This window comes from Gouania willdenowi, chromosome 17, assembly GCF_900634775.1.
Source record: "Gouania willdenowi chromosome 17, fGouWil2.1, whole genome shotgun sequence".
NCBI classification, from domain to species: domain Eukaryota; kingdom Metazoa; phylum Chordata; class Actinopteri; order Blenniiformes; family Gobiesocidae; genus Gouania; species Gouania willdenowi.
The window spans coordinates 23,339,755-23,361,238 of record NC_041060.1 but is presented as its reverse complement, the minus strand read 5'-3'; the positions used below and the strand labels follow the sequence as shown (position 1 = coordinate 23,361,238).

Here is a 21,484-nt window from a genome sequence, read left to right as displayed (position 1 = left end):
CCATGTGTTGATGCAAACCGACGTGAGCGCTGAAGTGAAACGTGGGACAAACAGGCTGAGCTGCACAAAGACCTCGATGTCCTTGCAGCTTAACAAAGACTCCACGCTTGTCCTCCACTTTACCGTCCACATGCCGGACTTTTTCATTTGAGGGAATCATATTTACAGCATGACGTTACCTTACAGAAACCACACATGGATTTGATTAGAGCTGCTTCCAAATCTGAGCCCAGTGTCCCACGGTCTGTGTCTCAGGACGACCACATTGAAACAGTTTGAACCTAGAAATCTATCTCACTCTTCTGATTTGAACCTGATGACTTGATCTAATCACATCAATCAATGTGAAATGCTCCTCTGGGTTAAAGTCACAGAGATACATGCTATCCCTCCCTCAGGGACAGCACGTGTGAGTGAGTTGCGTAGCGTAGCAGGAACCTGGACAGACTTCAGGGTCTGGGTTGCAGCACACACTCTTCCTATTGTAGCTTATGCTGCTGATGGCGATGCTAGAGGAGATTAGAGGTGCTCCAACCTTCAGGAATAATTTATCCCCATTAATGCAGACTGTGTCTAACTTTTCTAATGGCAAAAACACACAAAATGACAACAAAAATAACCCCTAAAAATACACAAATGATGGTAAACGAAAATTAAACAAAGAATGCCAACAACACGCAAAACAATGATGAAAATTCACTAAATGACACAAACGCACAGAAAATGACAACACAAAAATACACATCAGAAATACACAAAGCAGCAGTGAGAAAAACTCCCAAAATGACGACAAAACCTAATATGATGTAGGGATGTAGTCAACAAAGGAAATGGTTGGTCGACCAAGACTATGGCACACTTAGCGATTAGTCGACCAAAAAAAAAAAAAAAACCAGAGAAAGAATGAGCAGGTGCAGAGGAGGACGAGGAGAAAGAAAAACACAGACAAATATATTGTTTTGGCGTTTTGTGGCGCCCATTTGCTTTTAAACACAGACCATTTCTGATATGAACCTTATTCAAGCTTTGACCAGAACCAAACGAAGCAAAAGTGAAACCTACGGGTCCGACAGACATTAGGTATTTAAATCCGTCAATTAAAACCTATTTTTTCCTCATACAAATGACATATTTATGTTTGTTTTAGTGGTAAGCCTGCTTTTATTAATGATAACAATTAATGTCAACATCAGATCAGCGCACGGGGAAAAAAACGCACGTCAAACACAGGAGCGCAGTGAGCGCCACGGCGCCAGAGACAGCAGTGGATCTATTTACATAATCCACATTTCAAATATAAAGATAATCCATGTACTTGTGCAGAAAAATCCTTATCACCTATATAAGTGCGTTACATTTTTTAAAAAACGATTTTGAAACTGATACCGTTGCTGGTCGACCACGATGGCATCGACCAATTAGTCGACTTAAACGACCAAAGTTGGCAGCCGTAATTTAAATATAATAAAACATTGTTGAAGCCATTACACTGATCCGACAATTTTTGCTTTCATCGTGTGCTATTTATGAGTGTCTTGTAATCATGCGCCTGATGTTATAAGTTGAAAAACTGTTTATCGTGACTCTGATGAAATGCTGATGTCACGGGCCGTTGCTCTATATATAGACGTCACCCGAGCACAGGTGTAACGATGAACAGTGCGTTTGGCTAGAGAGCGAGAGGGCAAACTATGTTTAAATCGCGTTTCGAGACCCAATCTAAAACCAAAAGAAGTAATTGAAGTTTTAAATAAGGTTAATTCATGTTGCTGTGGCTGTTACATGGAATAAAAGAGCCCAAGTTGTGACAGTAGGAAAGCATGCGCATTGATTTACTGATCGCTCCTGCAAACATCGTTCGACCATGTTCATATGACTATTTGTTATCATAATACTGTGACTGAAGTAAATTCCGATCAAATATTTCAAACACTGTTAAGGGGAAACTGAAACGCTTTGATGAATCAATTTTTAAAAAATTATTTGCTAATAAAGCATTTATCTTTTGTGTTTGTTTTGGGCTTAATCAAGGGCACTTGTTGGAGTGTTTTACTTCCCTTTTAAAACCCTGCTTGTGAAATGCCTTTTGTGTTAAAAAGCTGTAAACCTAAAAGGACCTAGAAATGAGCCCTGAGGACATCAGGACAAAATATTTCTGTAAGTTTGTTTCAGTCTAGTATTAAAAAAACAAATAATTAGCTGAGTATACAGTTGTTAAAATATTTCAACAAGTTTGAGATACCGCACATTAAGACGGTTTTTTTTAGTTATTAAAAACATAGAGGGACCAAGAAATGAGCCCTGAGGGACACCAACACAAAACACTGAGACGTTATTCGACAGCTCTGTAGGTTTGTTTCCTTTCAGTCACCTCAGTCACCTCTGCATTGTCTTAAATGTGTGTCGCAGGTGTGTGTGTGTATGTGTGTGTGTGCATTGTGTGTGTGATGCTTGTCCTGACGTGTCAGATCCGACACAGAGTGCAACGCCGAGAAGCAGGCGTGTTCTAACACACTCACTCAGTCTGAGGGGGGGACGGGAAGAAGCCGTGCTGCACAAAGTCAGACTCACAAACTGGTTTTAGTGATACGACAACAGCACAAAGTCAGACTCACAAACTGGTTTTAGTGATACGACAACAGCACAAGTCAGACTCACAAACTGGTTTTAGTGTAGCTACAGCAGCAGGTGGTACTACTGGCAGTTATACTTGAAGGACGCGATGTCCGACTGAGCTGGAATTGTGATGATGATAATGATGTTGTAAACTTTAAGTATCAAATGTTAGAGATTTGGGTATACTCTTGTTGATCTGTCATTGTGTCTTTTGTGCACCTGCTAGTTTATCAGTTATTTTAAGCGTTTATTGTATGTTAATGGGACTGTTGTACGTCTGTCAGTCTGGTTTTTTGTGATTCTTTATATTTATATTTTTGTGTACCTGAGTGTAAGGCTGCACAATTCAATCAATTTTTAATCGTGATCACAATTTTGGATTAAATTAACCTGATTGTCGACGATTTTTCCATTTAAAATGCGGGCTCTGCTGCTGCGTATATCTAATCAGGCACTTTCTCATCCCCAGTAGTCAGTAAGCCTAGTGTTCTTAACTTTTCTTTATACGCTGTATTTGTTTTCAAGGAGTTGCACTCTGTAACAGTGTATTTAGTTAGCCCATAGTACATTTTAAATTATTGGGTACATTTTTGTAGAGGTCGACCGATATGGGATGTGGGGAAAAAATTTCGGCCGATATTTTTGGGCCTGTATATTTTTTTTAAAGCACTTTGGTTATGAAAGACAATTGAAACACTTATATGATATAAATGCGGGGTCCTTCCGTCAGTCAAGTGGTGGCTGCAGCTGCCCACACGGGTACCTGATCAAATATCCTTATCCTATTAAGGATATAATAGGATAAGGATATTTGATCAGGCACTATTATATTATATCCTTATCCTATTATGTTGGCTTTTTATTTGTAAGCCTATTGGCTTCTACTTCTCCCATGCAAATGCTATAAATATCATTACTTTTTGTTTTGTTGTATAATCGTACATCCGTATGGATGCTTTTTGTTCTTTTTTCATTTAATAGCTGCTCTAAAGTGCTAAATAGATTTAAGATGGCCGATCTTGAAAAAAGTCCATATATACTGTATATATATATATCAGAATCAGAATCAGAATCAGAATCAACTTTATTGGCCAGGGGTGAATGAATACACACGAGGAATTTCTTTTGGTGACCTGTGCTCTCTCAGGTAGTATAACATTAAATAATAACAATCAACTAGAATAAAGAAAAATAAATAAAATAAAGAAAAATAAATGAAAAAAGAAGTATAAACATAAATATAAGAGTAGTTAGACTAATATGTGCAAACTAAATAAAAATAACAAGATAATAATAATAGTAATAATAATAATAATAATAATAATAATAATAATAATAATAATGAAATAAAATAAAAATACAATAATAATAATAATAAGATAATAGTGCAGTAGTGCATTGATGAGTAGTGCAAATAGGTGAACATTTAAATGAAAATATTATGTCCATGAACATTCACAGTGACAGGTTGTTCCAGGGTTGATATGTTTAGTTCCAGGTTATTTCACAGTAACAGAAACAGGTCTGACACTCTATGACTGTTTAGAGTTGATCAGAATGACAGCCTGAGGGAAGAAACTGTTTTTATGGCGGGAAGTTTTGGCGTACAGTGATCTGTAGCGTCTGCCGGAGGGGAGGAGTTTAAACAGATTGTGTGCAGGGTGTGAGGGGTCTGCAGTGATGCTACCTGCCCGTTTCCTGGTAGCATCACTGCAGACCCCTCACACCCTGCACGCAATCTGTTTAAACTCCTCCCCTCCGGCAGACGCTACAGATCACTGTATGTATATATATATATATATATTGTATATGGACTTTGGTATGGATCACAATTGTTTAAAGCTTTTCTTTTGCATTTTAAACTGTTCACATATTGCTTGTTAAAAAGTAGTTTAATAAAAATACAGATGTTTTCCCTAACAGGATGAATGGCTTAAATCAAAACAACAGTGTTCACATTAATAGTTTTACCTGGTATCACTAATGACTATATAACTTTCAATATTGCTTTTCTTTTTGTAATGTTTTGTACAGTGTGGATTTCCAAATAATCATGATTATCATTTTGGCCATAATTGTGCAGCACTACCTGAGTGTCTGTTGGATGTCTGTCATCGTGTCTGCTGGTGTTTCTGTTCTTTGTCTGTGTGTCTGTTGTGTATTTTTCTGTTTATTGAATAGTGTGTCTGTTAGTGTGGTGTGTACCTAAGGTGTGTCAGTTTGTCTGTAGGTGTGAGGACGTACTGACCTCTGATCTTTTGTCTTCACAGACTCCTTCGTGAACAGTCAGGAGTGGACGCTGAGCCGGTCGGTGCCGGAGCTCAAAGTGGTGAGCAAAACACACACACACACACACACACACACACACACACACACACACACACACACACACACACACACACACACACACACACACACAGAACTGAGTGTGACTGGTCAAAGATATGTGGTAGTTTGCGTACCTGTCCCTTGGCCAATCAGTGTCCTGTGTGTGTGTGTGTGTGTGTGTGTGTGTGTGTGTGTGTGTGTGGACTCATAAGGTCATCAAAACCACTGAACCGTCCTGAGACATTTCCAATGTGTCCCCTCATCCTGCTCCTGTATCTTTAGGAGGAAGATTTTGAACTTAGATTGAATTGCGCGCTTTTACCAGTTGGTGTTAATGTTCGACTGGTGATCATGTTATTCCTTGACTGGTTTCGGACGTTTGTCGCGCGCGTACCAGCTGGTGTTACGGTTCTTCTTGTGACTGGGTTATCTTGTGACTACAGGAGAAGCTGTGCTAGTTGAATGTGCCTGACTCCACTTGCAAGTGCATCACTAGCTGTGTTTCCATTACCCTTGGAAATGTGCAAAATCTAAATAGTGCAATAAAAAAACTGGTGATGGAAACGCCTGAATTTTGAAAAAAAACACTCAAATATTGCTAAAATGTTTTGACGCTTTCATGAGGAGGAATTTCAGACGTTTCCACATTGAAATGTGTCACAAAAGCACTATGGAAACACTTTTTCCGCACTTCTCTCTGAGAAAACATGACGCGGTACGTGTAAACAGAAGAAAAGACCAGGACATTTCTGAGCATTATACTTACATATACATATTACTGCCACATTAGACATGAAACAACGGAATACAGAGTGTTATAAGGAGGTTCTGAGTGTTCGCCTTCCTGCAACAAAGTCTCGCGGGATGAGATTTCTCGGGACTTACGGGGCTCCTACCCAAAACAACGTTCAATGGAAACAAAGCGCAATTATACTTTATCAACATTTAGAAATATCGGATTTATTTTGCAAAAAATCTGTAATGGAAACCCAGCTACTGACTTCTTGTTCTGCGATCACTTTTCCAACTCCCAGACCATCAGCACAGACTGCCACAGGACTGTTCTTTCTCCCTTTCTATTCTGCCTGGTCGCCAATAGCGACACGTTCCATAAACCAGTCCGTCAAACTCCTCAAGTTTGCAGATAAAACCCCCCCATTGGACTCGTCTCAGATGAGAGACTGATTATCGGGTGACCTGGTGCAGCCAGAACAACCTGGAGCTCAATATTCTAGAGACAGTGCAGAGGGTTGTCCTCCTCATTCCCATCACAAAGGGCCAACAGAGGATGTTCTTCCTGAGGAAACTGAACAAGTTCAACCTTCCTAAGACACTGATGGTGAACTTCTACACTACCATCACTGAGAGCGTTCTCTCTACATCCATCACTGTACGATACGCTGCAGCCACTGTTCGACAAAGGCAGCCTGTAGTGTGTCATCCACTCTGCAGAGAAGGTGATCCGCTGCAATCCACCCTCTCTCCAGGACCTGTGAGCCTCCAGAACGCTAAGGGCCCCAATTATACTCGAGCGCAACATCGCATAGTTATTTCCTGTGAAATTTCCTTAAAATATCCCACAATCCTTGGCGCTTCTCTGTAGTCCTTGTACTCTTTCTGGGATGTGTTTTAAAGATGTCGGTAGGGCTGGACGATATGGACCAAAACTCATATCTCAATATTTTTCTCAAAATGGCGATATACGATGTAAATCTTGATGATTTTAGTTCAAATAAAGTCTGACCAAATAGACAAATCTGGGTTAAATTTGCTAATGCAAAATGCAACACAGGCACATTTTTAAACAAACAGCTGCGCAAGGACAGCACGTGTGAGTGAGTTCTGTAGTGTGGCTTGTTTAGGGGAAGGCCTGGGTTAGGACGCATTCAGAAATCCATGTAACTGTGCTTTTCATGCTGTTCTGAGAATTAGCAAAAGCAACACCTCCTAAAACAAGTATTTTGATACAAATTAAGCTGTAGAAAATAATTGATATAGGCGATATTGCAATTTTCTATATATCACCATTCGCCAAAATAGAAAACTCGATATATCTTGGAACTCAATATATTGCCCAGCCCTAGGTGTTGGTACTTTCATAGCTCATCTGCCAGTTTCTCCTCAAAGCTCGTCTCACGTATGTTTGATGGGTGCTTAATGGGTGCAGGTATAAGATCGCAGCTGATCCCTCTCACCCCGGATACGCACTGAGGGAAGAGCCATCAGGACTAAAACCTCACACCACAAACCATCTACAGCCCGGCTGATTAATCGTCTGGCTGACTAATCAGATTAATCAACATCAGTTCATATGTCACTGAAGTTGCAGCACACAGATTCCCCTGAGTCGCAGCAGCTGCTCTCTGCGGGTGCCCTACCCCCCCCCCCCCCCCCCCACCCCCCCACCCCCCTCACACACACACACACACACACACACACACACACACACACACACACACACACACACACACACACACACACACACACACACACACACACACACACACACACACACACAGAGAGAGAGAGTCAGACCTAAGTTTGTTCCAGTTATTGCTACCATTAGACTGGCGATCATGTTATTTTGTGACTAATTTTTTGCGCACTCATACCACTTGGTGTTACAGTCCAACTCCTGATGATGTAATCTTGTGACTGTTTTCTGATGGCTTTGCCTATAAAACATTTTTTTTTTTCAAGGGCCTCTTGTCATGTATTTTTCAATGAACACAAACAATAAATCAATCTGTTTCATAATAAACAATTTCAGATTTATTTCAACTTTAAATAAATATACATTTTAAAGCACAGAATACAACAATAAAGCAAACAAATCTGTGGCTTTACCTCTTCAACATATCTAAGTATTTCATGAAACATGTTGACTGCACTTCTTAAACACTCTCTGAACTTAACAGGACAATACAAGACAGGACAAGAACAAAAAATTGCAGCCTTTGCGATTAGAAAATTGTGTTTTATGATATTGCTATAATATTGCAAATGCAGTGAATCATTCAACTTTAAAGGTCCTATATCACGCTATATTAAGACCTTCCAAAATCAACTACAGCCACATATGGGTAATATTTTATATTTAGCAAAATAAAATACTAATTTATTATTTTCTTTTAACCCGGAAGTTGAGACCCACGGTTTCTCGGAGCGCCGCCTCTCCCTGTGTGAGTGCCTCCCATTTCATGATTTTGGCCGAGAGCCCCGGCAGCATGGGCAACAGGCACGCCCACCAAGCTTTGAAAACACTTCCAGAGAATGTATTTCAAATATAAAGACAAATAAGTGAGTGTGGCTAACATTTCACTAGAGGTTTATTTTACTTATGGCTGTGGCCTCTCCATCAGTGGGTTTTAATGTGGGAATCGCTTCGGTTTGAAGACGTAATTTACTGGACAATCCACTTTGGAACTGGCCAAGGTTCACCAAGCAGTCTTCTGTAAAGTGATGATCACAGACTAACGGATGCTGGATGGTGTGTCGCGTACTCCCTGAGATAAATTCCAACCTCTTCTGGCGAGAAGACTTTTCTTTAGGACGTTTGAACAAATTCCGAAGAATTTCGCTGTCAAACACGCATTTTCGGTTACCAGACATTATCTTTTGGTACAAAAACAAAGTCTGTTTATTTTCCCTGTGCAGACTGGATAAGAAAGGATAATGACCATCCAAGCAGATGTTCTTCGGCCGAGAGAATGGGCGTGTATGTTCGGCTCTGGAGGCACGGCACCAATAGCAGGCACTTCCTGTAGGGGACAGTTCAGAATTCTAGTGATGTCACTAGAATTTGAAATGCTCGTTTCTCAGAAGAGGGCAGAGAAGCTGCTCAGAGAGCAGAATTAATGAGGATTTCTCAGAGATACAGGAAGGAATCCCAATAATACTTTGGTGCTGTTTTTGATAAGGAATTAACATTGTAACACGGTTAAAAGCTCTAAAAAGTTGATTTGCGTGATATAGGACCTTTAACAGAAATGTACAATGACAATGAATTTCTATCATAACCACCAAAGCGTCACTAGGTATAACGATCACCAGTTGAACTATTACACCTAGCATGTTTTTAGTCTCAGTGCATTTTCCATTTGTGTCAGCTGGTCTAAGCTACCCTCCCCTCCATCCTGTGTTCTGCTGAAGTGTGTGGAAGCTTTTAGAAAGTCGCTCCTAATGGGAACCATGCCTGACTGGGAGAGCTGCAGACACGCTGGCATCTCCAGCCCCAAGGCCACACACACACACACACACACACACACACACACACACACACACACACACACACACACACACACACACACACACACACACACACACACACACACACACACACACACACACACACAGAGCACAGTGTGAGGTTTTAGGGCAGCAGCACAGAGCAAACGGAGCTCAGACTTCACTGGAAACATTCCAAAAAACACACACAAAACATGTGTTTAAACCATGTACATGTGACTTTATTGAAGGTACACATTGGTGCTCACTGATGCTGTGGTGTTTGTCCTCACACCCTGCAGGGCATTGTGGGTAACCTATCCAGCGGAAAGTCGGCGTTGGTGCACCGGTACCTGACGGGCACGTACGTGCAGGAAGAGTCTCCTGAAGGTGAGAGTGTGTGATGGGTTCCCTAAGGCTTCATCTATAAATTTAAAACAATGAGTTGAGTTTCAAGTGGAATTTATTGAAAAAAAATTCCATGCAACTTTTTTGTGATTACTTCAATAGTAAATAAGTCTCCTTTGTAAAATGTAACTTATTATTGTCTCCTATTGTCAGGAAAATGGCCTCTACAGTATAAAATAATCCTGTTTCAATAAATTACAAGAAAATATAGTATTTTATTGACCAATTGTACTGTTAGTTTGTGGTGAATTTGTCCAAAAAATAGCCTAAAAAGGAAGTCAGAACTATTCCCAATTATTTTTTAATGACTTAAATCGTTCCCAGTACCCCCTGCAATGCGTTCCTGTAACCCTGTTTGGGAACCACTGATCTAAAGCATTTAGATTTGTCTCTGTGTCTGCTTCAGGTGGACGCTTCAAGAAGGAGATCGTGGTGGACGGACAGAGCTACCTGCTGCTGATCAGGGATGAAGGAGGACCTCCTGAGCTGCAGGTAAACCCACTACACCCAGTCTCAGTCCTGGAAGCCAGTAACTAAGTGTAACTACCTTATCTTCTGGCAACTTTGACATGATCGAAACAAAACAGATATTGTTTTTTACTGCATTACATTTCCCATGAGCACCTAAAGAACTTGTTAGTCTTTGTTTAACCAGCTAATAATATTTGCTGTAATGGTTTGTGTATATGTATAGCAATAAGCTTAATGTAAAAGACAGATATACTTTTTTATGTCTCTTCCAAAAAGACAAGATAAATTATTGTTTTTAACTTATGTAAATTAACATTTTAATTATTTAATTTGTTTTTATTTTAGTGTATTTTTTTGTTGTTGTTGTCTTTATCGATATTTTAAACAGCAATATTCAGCGGAATATCAGTATTGTTGCGCTAAAATTTGAGCAAAATCACTTGAAATATGTTTTGCTTATTGGGGAAATAGGTTAGTAACAGGAGAAACAAAAGGTGAGTACGGTGTCTACCTTAGATTGTCTTACAATCTTAGTACGTGACTGCTACGTACTGAGATGTACCCGTGCTGGAATTGCCAATGCGCAATGTCATGCAGAGATTGTTGTACCGATTTTTAAAAATGCTTAAAACATCACATCAGTCGACCATCGATAAAAAAATCGACCAATGATAAAAAAAATAATATGATTGTCATGATCAGATTGCTAATTCATATGAATACAACAGCTTATTATTGTAAAGTTACATTAGGTTAACTGTTATTTATTGCAATGTATATTAAAATCATGTTTAATTGGAAAATAAATTATTCCTTTTCGTATTGAGTTTTATTATAATCATGTTTTTTTTTGGAGAATAAACTATTCCTATTCTATTACTCAAGTTGTCTCAGCACAGCGTAGTGTAATAATCGAGGTGAACCTCGTACTGAGATTGTATATGTGCATACAGTATATGTGCATGCGGGCACATGCGCACTACCGAAAAATGTTGATGTTAGGGTTAGGGTTAGGTCGGGGAATGTGTTTTCTCGATGAAACCCCCCGGGAGAGTTCAGGGACTCCCACAGTTGAGTAGGGAATCAAAGGCAGGCACGGGCCGACGCTTGTTACTCATGTTCCTCTCTTCCTTGTGTCACTCATCAGGAAGGTTTGGTGAATTTGTGTTCGGGCTAGTGTTATAATCTCAGTACTGAGGTAAACTCAGTTTGTTACACCGGCACAGCACTTAATGTTGCGTTCAATGTCTGTAGGATTTTCTACCATTATTTTAAATGGTTTTCAAAGAGCATGAGCTAGGTCACTCCTGTGTTAGTGAAGTTGGGGTTTGTAATGTTGTGGTCACAGAGTTGTTTAAGAAAGGGAAGTACTGCCCCCTGCTGCCTGAGAGGCAGAATCGCAGCAATATGGGTTAACCCTAACCCATATTATAACTCATCACTGCGTCAAGACTCCTGGTGTGTGGACACGTGCTTGTTCTGGATATATACTTATATATACAGTATGTAGAAATGTGTGTTTCTGTGTGTGTTCCCTGTCAGTTTGCTGCTTGGGTGGACGCGGTGGTCTTCGTTTTCAGCCTGGAAGACGAGATCAGTTTTCAGACCGTCTACAACTACTTCCTGCGTCTGTCCAGCTACAGAAACACGGCCGAAGTTCCCATGGTGCTGGTGGGGACGCAAGGTCAGATCTCACACACACACACACACACACACACACACACACACACACACACACACACACACACACACACACTTTCCTCATTCCTCAGCTGAAAAAATACAGTAAACATGATGGGATTTGGAAGAACTTTCAAACACACTATAACAAAAAATAAATAAATACACAAAATGACTCCAAAACCACCCTAAACAACAAGAAAGTAACAGATTTACACAAAATTGCACAAGATGACAATATTTGTCCTAAAAGACAGAAACAAAAGGATAGATACACAAATTAACCAAAACAACATTAGAGTTAGACACAAAACAATGAATTTATCAAAGAAAACCCACACAAACACGCACCATACTTTACTTTTAAAAAAAAAAAAAAAATCTGTACTACAAAGCTGGATAAGTATATCCTTGATTTATCTCCGTTAGCAGGCTTCACCTAACCAAACGTTCTCTGTCAGAGAGCCCCACTATGTGCGCGCTCCTCTGCAGCGTCAGACCAATCACCCTCACAAAGAAACTTCCGTCACAATTGAGGAATAATTCTTTATAAATATGAAGAATTAAAATTCCTAATTCAGACCAAAATCAACACTGTTGCTGCAGAAATGAATGAACACAGGCAGGAAGCTGCCGACACTGGTAATGCGTAAAAGCTTGAGATTATAGAATATTAATCCATCGGATGATAAACGAACAGCGCTCTGATCGGTTTCACTTCACACAGACGTGCTTCTATTCAGGTTGTCCTCCTCTATTGATTACACACACACTGGGATGAGAGCACAATGTTTTACTGTAGTATGTTCCTGCTGATACTGTCTGTGTTACTATAGTCTCGCGTATATATGAATGAAAGGATTGAATTCATCCATTCATATTCTTTCTTTCCAAAACACAACTGTCAGATCTGCACCATCCAGATACTTCTAACAATGGGCAGGTCAATTTCCAATAGAACTGATTGGTCAGGAGGCGGGACTTTAGTACTCGCTAACTTGGTCCCGACTAGGTTAGGTGTTCAGCCTAAGTTACTATGGTGATTTAGCCCAGTAAGAAGTTAACCAGCGTCGTAGTACAGGACACACCGATTCAATCCCAGAAGATAGCACGATAAGAGGAAATCCAGCTTCATAGTACAGGCCCAAAGTGTCTTCTCCAGATCCTTCCCTCCTCCTTCAGACTGAACCTCTCTTCCTCATTCAGATGCCATCAGCGCCGCCAACCCTCGAGTGATCGATGACTCTCGGGCCAGGAAGCTGTCCAACGACCTGAAACGCTGCACCTACTACGAGACCTGCTCCACCTACGGCCTGAACGTGGAGAGAGTGTTCCAGGATGGTGAGAGAACCAGTCTACCCAAATGTTTGGTCTGCGATCGTTGATATTTGAAGTCCGAGGATCTTTCTCTCCCTGCTTGATCTGACTGATGGTCTGTGCCTCCCTCCTGTCCTCCCAGTGGCTCAGAAGGTTGTGGCTCTGAGGAAAAAGCAGCAGCTCTCCATTGGTCCCTGTAAGTCCCTGCCCAACTCTCCCAGTCACTCCTCGGTGCCGGCCGCCTCCCTCCCCTCCGTCCACCTCAACCAGGTGAGATCCAGCTCCTTTTTTCTCTCCGAGCTCTGCCATTTAACGTCTCCTCCTCCACCTACTCTCGCTCCGCAGGCGGCCAATGGTGTGGGGGCTTTCAGTGACTACTCCTCCTCCGTCCCCTCCACGCCCAGCATCGGTCAGCGGGAGATGCGCATCGAAACCATCGCCGCCTCCAACACGCCCACGCCCATCCGCAAGCAGTCCAAGCGCCGCTCCAACATCTTCACAGTAAGTGTGCGGCAGCTGATGCCGAGCAGCACTCACTCGCAGTACTGAGGCGCACTGACGCACCGCAGCCAGCAGGGGGAGGCAGGGAGCGTTAGAAATTAGTGGGTCACGCCTCCTCGCGTCCTTTGCTTTACGATTGGATGTGTGGATTCAGACTCCTCCCTCTCTGCAATATTTAACATTCTTATTGAACCCAAACAAACGCCAAAGTCCTCTCTATAGCCACGCCCACAACCTCCTGTTTTTGTTTCTATTGGCCCACCCTGATTAGCTGCCAGTCCAAGCCCCGCCCCCTGTCTGCCTGCTCTTTACCCCCCGCCCTGTCTTATTTGCCTTCTGCTCTAACTGATGTGTGCACTAACCTCTCATTTCCTTCAGCTGTCCTCAGTTTGTCCTCTACTTGTTGGATTCTGTCCTCCTCCTTCGCCATCTTCCTCCTCCTCTTCTTCCTCTTCCTCTTCTTCTCTGCTGCCGTTCTGATCTCACACAGCCGTACCGAGTCTCCAGGAGCCGATGGAGATCTGTACAAACCAGGATCGTGTGTCTGCTGCCGATATCGCTTTAAACGTTTCACCGTCGTGACATGTGAGAATCGGCATAAACTTATCCCAGTTCATTCTTCACTCTTTACATGCGATCAGTCGGTCGGAATTGATGCCACCGGTATTGCACCTAAATGTGTGTCCACAGGGGGGCGACAATACACGTCACTCTTACAGTGCGTTTGATCAACTTTAGCCAATAACAGGAGAAGTTTGACATTAACGGCTTTATTTTTAGGCAATTATCTGTAAAAGGATTTAAGCCACTCAATAATTGGAGACGTTCCAACAAAAAATCATCATAAAGTAAAATAATTTAACTGCTGATTTTTAAAATGTGTTTTCCTTGTTGTGAAAAATAGTTATCTGTGGTTTTGTTGCTTTTTTTTGTATTGTTATTGTAAATTTCAATGTTTTTTTTTTGTTTTTTATTTTTGTTTGCTTTTTGTAACTTTTTGTAGTTTTATCTGGGAGCAGAACTATTTTTTATTTGATAAATTCTTTAGGTACAACTACAAATACTACTTAACACAATGACATGGTGAAATGTCGCCTCCTGTGGTCACAGATTCTGACGGGGTCGAATATTTTGGAGCAATGCTGCCGTTGTCTCAATGTAAAGCACTTTATGTATTCATGTTTTGCTCACTTTCGCTTAACCTTTAGTTCTTAAACGGAGATCCCCGTGCACAGCCCAGATAGGGAGATGCCGGTCGGTAGCAGGTACGAAAAAAACAAAGAGAAATATACTTTACTTTCTATTATGAGCTGTACGGCGGATTATCTCTCCTTCCTTTAGTTCTTGTTTCAATGATCCTGCAGGTGGAATGGAAACAAAGTGATCATCAACATACGTCAGGGTTGTTATTTTGTCCAGTGTGAAATTATGCATTTATAGTGAGATAAGGTTCTCTTTAATGCTTATTTTTGCCACAATGTGGTCTCTTTTACTTTTTACCTGATTTAGTTTGTTCCATGAGAGAAACAGACACCAGACCAAATTTCATAAATTGTCCAACCTTTAAAGATGCACGAGTCGCTTCCATAGCTGGTTATTGATTCATCCTGCAGTTACAGGTTGATGTTTGTCTCAGTATTTATATCAGGTTTGGCGTTCCTCAGGGATCTCCTCCGGGTCCTCTTTACTTTTCATTTTGGCATGAATCCAGATCTGCAGGCAGGATGGAGACGTTAAGACAGAAATGATTACACTTGTGATGCACGGCAGGAAAGGCTGAAGTTTAGATTTATTCAGTTTGTATATCAGTTTGTTCATCTACACCTATTATTACTGAGCAGCCACAACATTATACATTATACAGCTACAACTCTTTGGTGTCATTGAGGTTTCTTTTTGTAGCCACACACACACACAGGCACGCACGCACGCACACACATTCATTTTTCTGCGGTAATCCTTGCTCACACTTATTTTTTTACATATTATTTATATATTCTCCTGCATTTATAGTATTAAAACTTTTTCCACAAAAATCTGAGGTGAGTTTTTTTCTCTTTATTATCTTATTTCTTTAAGTGTATTTCATAAAATGTTTTAATATGTTATATTTATTAATTTTACTATTTATTTTATTTTATTTTATTTTGTCTTTTACTGAATTTTAACACGGACATTTTACAAATAAATTGTGTTTTTGGTTAATCAGGTAATCATTTTTTAATTAACTTAATCTAAATAAATAATTTGCTTGGATGAATAACAGCTGCAGCTATATTCCAACCAAATAACCATGGCCGTGATGCTCAAATTAATAAATAAAAAAATAAAAATTCATGAGTTAAAGCATCATTTAAATCACAAAGCTTTATTACGCTGTAGACCCCCGTGACCCTGAACAGGAACAAGCATGTTCAGATGATGAATGAATGATTGTGTTTTTTGTGAAAGCTATTCAATATCAGCGTGGTAATATAATATTGTTACATATTGACATTAGTTTTTCTTCTGATTTAAACACCAAAAAAGTCATGTTTGGACTGGAGATCCATGATGATGGTTGATGTTAAACAGTGTAGAAAGGGCCCAAAAACAGAGACTATGGTGATGCTGTGGCTGTTCACTGTGTGGCTGTAGAGAAACGATGAACCCTTGCTCGAGTCGTGTCCGACGTCGGTGCGGCTGAGTGAGATCCTCCTCTTTCTCCTGGTCGCTCCTTCCTGCTGCTGTTGATGGCCTCCTCTCGGTGCTGGCTGTTTGTGGCCCTCCCCCTGATGTCTCCCTCCCTTCCCTGATAGGTAGTGACTAACCATGTCCAGCAGAGACACGAGCCCCTCCCCGTCCGCGTCATGGAGATGCCGAAGCACGCCACCTACCCGGTGTGGGTGCCTGAGTGGCAAGCCGAGCGGGAGTTTCAGCTCATGACCTTCTGAGGAGCACCAAGCCATGATGGGGAAGGGTTCGGGGAGGGGAGGGGGGGTTTGGTGAGGTGGGGTGGGATTTACAAGGTTCTTACAAAGAACCCATCGCTTTCTGAAGCAGAAAGGGATGGGAGGGTATGGGGGACACTGGGAGGTGTCCTGATGCTTCAAAATGGGCTGGGACAGACATGCAGGGAATCTAGAGGTCCGGCTTGCCCGCACCAAAAAAAACACTTTTTATAATTTCCGGTTTGCCCATTCAAACATACAGGCAAGTTGCCACTTCTCTTTTATTCCCAGAGAACCTAAAAAAAAAAAAAAAAAAAAAAAACAACCTTCAAACTAAGTTTCTTCTTCATGTGTTACAATTACAAAATACAGAAATCAGTTTATTTGCATTTTATTTGTCATACCAATTCAAACTCTAAAGCATGCTCGAGCCCCTGGAGAACAAAAGCAGAGTTTCTCAACTGGTGGAACGGGAATCAGAAAAGGGTCGCGGGCATGTTTTCAGTTGGTTCATTTGGTCTTTATTTATCTATTTTAAGTTACTGGATGGTTTTAAATGAATTATTTGGTTCTTCAAAACAAACTACTGAGAACTACTAATGTGAGAAACAATGAAGACAAGATACATTTATTTATTTATATCTAACCTTTCTTCGGTATGGGTCCAAGTTGTCAGTCCCGAAGTACGACCAGTGGAGATCCACTGTCCTAAAGGATAAAAGACCTCACCTTTAATATAAATCTATATGCTCATACCTGCATCATCCACTAGGTGTCGCAGGGTAAAACCATTTCATTTTCATCTCTTTGCACTGGCCTGTAGCCCGTTTTGCGTTTGCAGCGTCGCACACTCAGCAGAAAACAGACTTTGACCGTTTTTCTCTTCAGAATTGATTTTGAATTTATTTCTTAACGCCAATATTACCACTGAACTAAAAGGGCTCACAAACCCCTCCCCCCACCCCAACCCATTAAGCACTACAGATCAAGACTTACTATTGTGTTAATTAACCTGAGGACACACCCTCACAACCTGATAAAAGACTGACAGACTGACGCTGCCCCCCCATTAACCATCCTTCAACCCTTGTCCTGCTTCCTTTGCTCCCTTGCTGTGTTCTGACTGGATTCCTTCTTATTTTTCAGGGCGTTTTGAAGTCTTGAGAGGAACTGGACTTTTTGGGTTTGGGGGTGTAGATGATGGTCGGTCAGATTTATGAAGGCCTTCATAAACAGCAATGTAGACAGGACAGGAGGGTTGTTGCCGTGGAAACCAACCTGTGTGAATGTAGGCTCCGGTTCAGGTTCGGTCTTCTCCGAGGATGAACTCTTGGTTCCGACTGCTGTATATCTTGTATTGTACCTTATGTACCACACACACACACACATACACACGCACACACACACTTTACACGCGCTGTGTACGGAGTGTACGAACAATGTCGATCCATCCTATACTCTGTGGGAACTGCCATGTGTGAATTTTGAAGTGACTTTGTGACTCTGTATGGTGTCTGTATCCAAAGCTAATCCGCTAACTGACACTAATAAACTGTTGGAAAACTCTGCGAGCTCCGAGTGGCTTTTCTGGACTCCGACTCTGGCCTTTTCATGGGTGCCTGGACATCCTTCATGTTCTGAGTGGGACCATCCTCACCTCGTCCTCATTTATCTGTCTCAGTGTTGGGGATGGTGGGTGGGTGTTTCTCTCCGCAGGTCCGGCTGCTGACCCCTGTGCCGCTGCCTTCTCATGTCCTTACAGGTCGCGTCCATCAGGCGGCGCTGTGAAATAACTTGAATTAACCTATTTTATCCTCCGTCTCTCCTCTCTGACCGCTGGCTGGCAGCCTGGGTGCCTCACCCAGCTCTCGGGTTGTCTTACCCAGCACTCAGGTTGCCTTACTCAGCACTCGGGGTGCCTTACTCAGCACTCGGGGTGCATTAATCAGCACTCTGGGTGCCTTACCCAGCACTCAAAGTGCCTCACCCAACATTCAGGGTGCCTTACTCAGCACTCGGGGTGCCTCACCCAGCACTCGGGGTGCCTGGCCCAGCACTCGGGGTGCCTCACCCAGCACACGGGGTGCCTCACCCAGCACTCAGGGTGCCTCACCAAGAACTCAGGACGCCCCGGTAGGCACCAAGTGTGCCCTGGCCGGTGCCCGGGGGCTACGACTGCAGGATGGATCACTCGCTAAGGGTTTCAGGGCTGAGTCATGACTCTTGGTGTGCTCGTCCTCGGTGTGTGTGTGCGCGCTGTGTCTGCTGTGCTCTCTGTCGTCTGGTTTGGATCTTTGCACGTTGGGTGTTAGCGCTCTTTGTCTCTGCTGGTCTGCTTGTTTGTTCAGTTGGAGCTTTTATTACAACTTTTATTTTGCAAACGCCGACTCCCTACACACACACTCCTACACATGCACACTCCCACATATACACAGACACTCAGTCACACACACACACACACACTCACACACAAACACACACACACTGCTGAGTGTCTGACTGGTCCTCTTGTCTCCTTGCAGTCACGGAAAGCCAGTGAGCAGGCAAAGAGCGTTGAGAGTAAAACAGACAGCATAGGCAGTGGGCGGGCCATTCCCATCAAACAGGTAAGCACCGTACCTCGTCTCTGCACTACATTTCCCATAATCCCCCTGGGTAAGTAGGAGGCCTCTGCCTGTCAGCAAAAGACATTAAAACATACACACTAATAACAATAATGGCGACTAAAACCCAATGGGTGGATTAACATAACACAAATAAGTTCAAAATTTTCAAATAACACTTTATAAAGAAATAAACTGATAAAATAAGATGAAATATCACTTCAGGAACAATGCAGGTTTAAAATGCACATGCTTAATGTTATTTTAGATATATTTTTATTAGAAATGAGAGAAAAAAACATTGATTTTTATGTAAATCCTTCAGTTCCCTTCTAAATGTTTGTGACTGAACGTTTGTGTTGTGTAAATAATCATTTAGTTCACAGTAATAGAGAGAAGATGAGATGCACTTTTAATGGTCCGACTGTGGAGAATTCAGGGTGTTGTTGCAGGAGCAAACAAAGGAAGAAAAGGGAATGCCCCAGGATGGACAAAGATGGGTAGAATAAGGACAAATAATAGGTGTATTAACAATAACAGCAACAGATATTTATTTACGACGGATTTGACTGAATCAGACATTGCATTGTCGCGGCACGGAGAGAAGCGTGTGTGAGTGTGTGGTGAGTTTGAGTCCTATTTGTTATTAATATTAGATATTATTTGGTTATATAAGGGTTTGTTGTGTTTTGGCTCTAACGGACATTTTCTCGTGACTTCTTCTACCTCACTTTATACTTTACTTTTATTATATAACCTCTTTAACCTAGTAGTAACACATTGTTATATATCCTAAATCCCTGCTAACTCATCCATTCTAAATGTACAGAGTGCGCTGGTGTATCATTCAATTCTACTTAATAATAATAATAATAATAATAATAATAATAATAATTATAATGCAGATTATTTTTTTAGAGCATGTTTCTCTTACTCAGACGCTTCAGATGCATATAAAAACGTACATACAGTAAGATAAATGATGCAGTTTAATTTCTTATTTCTACTACTGTTAATATTGTTGTTAATCAGATAATCACATTTTTGTATACTGTTTTGTATAGCAATTTTGAGCCGTAAGCTCTACAAATATCAAGTTCATTCATCATTAATGCTGTAATTTTTATTACTGAGATTTACATTTAGACAGTGATGAGTGAGTACTACAGTGATGTCTGGTGTGGTTTCCTTAGTCAATGTATTAGTTTGACCACAAGGTGGCGCCACAACACAGAGTAGTGAGATTCACTGAGAACACACAGCAACAGTACAGGTCATCCAGACCTTACACGTGCTGCCTCGGGTTCACTCTAGAATTACACTCAGAGACAGGATGAGAAATGAATGAAATGCATGGAAAACATAAAGACAAAAGGGTGGTGCATGATGTTAAATCAGCCTGAAGTCATCCAAGACTCAATAGAAGGAAAGGTGTAAGTTGGTGTAAATATGAATTGGGTGAATGAATTGGGTGAAATCTCAAGTAAGACTTGAGATTTGTTGTTAAAAAAGGCTGAAAACTGTTTTGTTTTAATATTTCTGCTTTGATTTTTCTTCAAAAGCCATGTTTTTCAGATTACTCCTATCAGTCAATGACTCGCTACATAAAAACTCTGGTTTTTCTGATGTGATTCTCAATTAAAACTTAAAAGTTTTTTTCATTTTCTTTGTCTGATTTTTAATAAAAATGTCACACAATTTGAGTTTTCCCCCCCAAATCCCATCTTTATTAAAAAGCAACCTTTTTAGGTTATTCTCATCTGATTTGACCTAATTACCACATTGATAAAAAAAAATCAGATTTTCCCTTTTTTCTTTTTTTTTTTTTATTATTGTTATTATTTTTCATTATTTGGATCCCCCAAAAAGTAAAGCTATATGAGTTCTCTGATCCAATTGTCATTAAAAAGGCCAGATTCTTCCTTACAACTCTATCATATTTTCTCCATAAATGCTAGATTTTTCCTGATTTTTATGATCTGATTATTCTGGAAAAAAGACATTTTTGATCAAATTCTCCATTCAAAGTATTTTTTTTTTTTTTTTTTTTTTAACATTTTTGATCAAATTCTCCATTCAAAGTATTTTTTTTTTTTTTTTTTTTTAGCATTTTAACACTAAGATTTAATTTAAAACCTGAGTTTCCCAATTTTTGTAATCCGATTTCCCCTATAACCATAAGTTTTTCAGATCACTCTTATCAGATTCCCACTCACTCGCCGCTCCATGCTGTGTGTGAGACGTCGGTGTGGTCGAGCAGCTCCGGCCGCCTCCTGAGGAGCTGTAATTGACACGAGCATCTGTAATCACGGCTGCTGATTGGAGAGCTGTTGAGATGGGATCAGCATCCCTGTATTATCCTCTCTACCTGCTGCTGCTCACATCCCGCCCTCGCTCCGGGAA

General features: G+C 41.0%; 1 protein-coding gene across 2 annotated transcripts in view; it reads left to right on the top strand.

The window, feature by feature from the left end:
- agap3 (ArfGAP with GTPase domain, ankyrin repeat and PH domain 3) overlaps positions 1-21,484 on the top strand; it is a 129,295-nt gene that overhangs the window by 43,767 nt on the left and 64,044 nt on the right. For both annotated transcript variants that reach the window (XM_028472429.1, XM_028472428.1), the window contains exons 2-9: positions 4,887-4,945; positions 9,474-9,561; positions 9,986-10,071; positions 11,593-11,734; positions 12,937-13,071; positions 13,190-13,317; positions 13,393-13,548; positions 19,001-19,084. In XM_028472429.1, the coding sequence (XP_028328230.1) occupies positions 4,887-4,945; positions 9,474-9,561; positions 9,986-10,071; positions 11,593-11,734; positions 12,937-13,071; positions 13,190-13,317; positions 13,393-13,548; positions 19,001-19,084 (878 nt within the window). The remainder of the gene's footprint in view (positions 1-4,886; positions 4,946-9,473; positions 9,562-9,985; positions 10,072-11,592; positions 11,735-12,936; positions 13,072-13,189; positions 13,318-13,392; positions 13,549-19,000; positions 19,085-21,484) is intronic.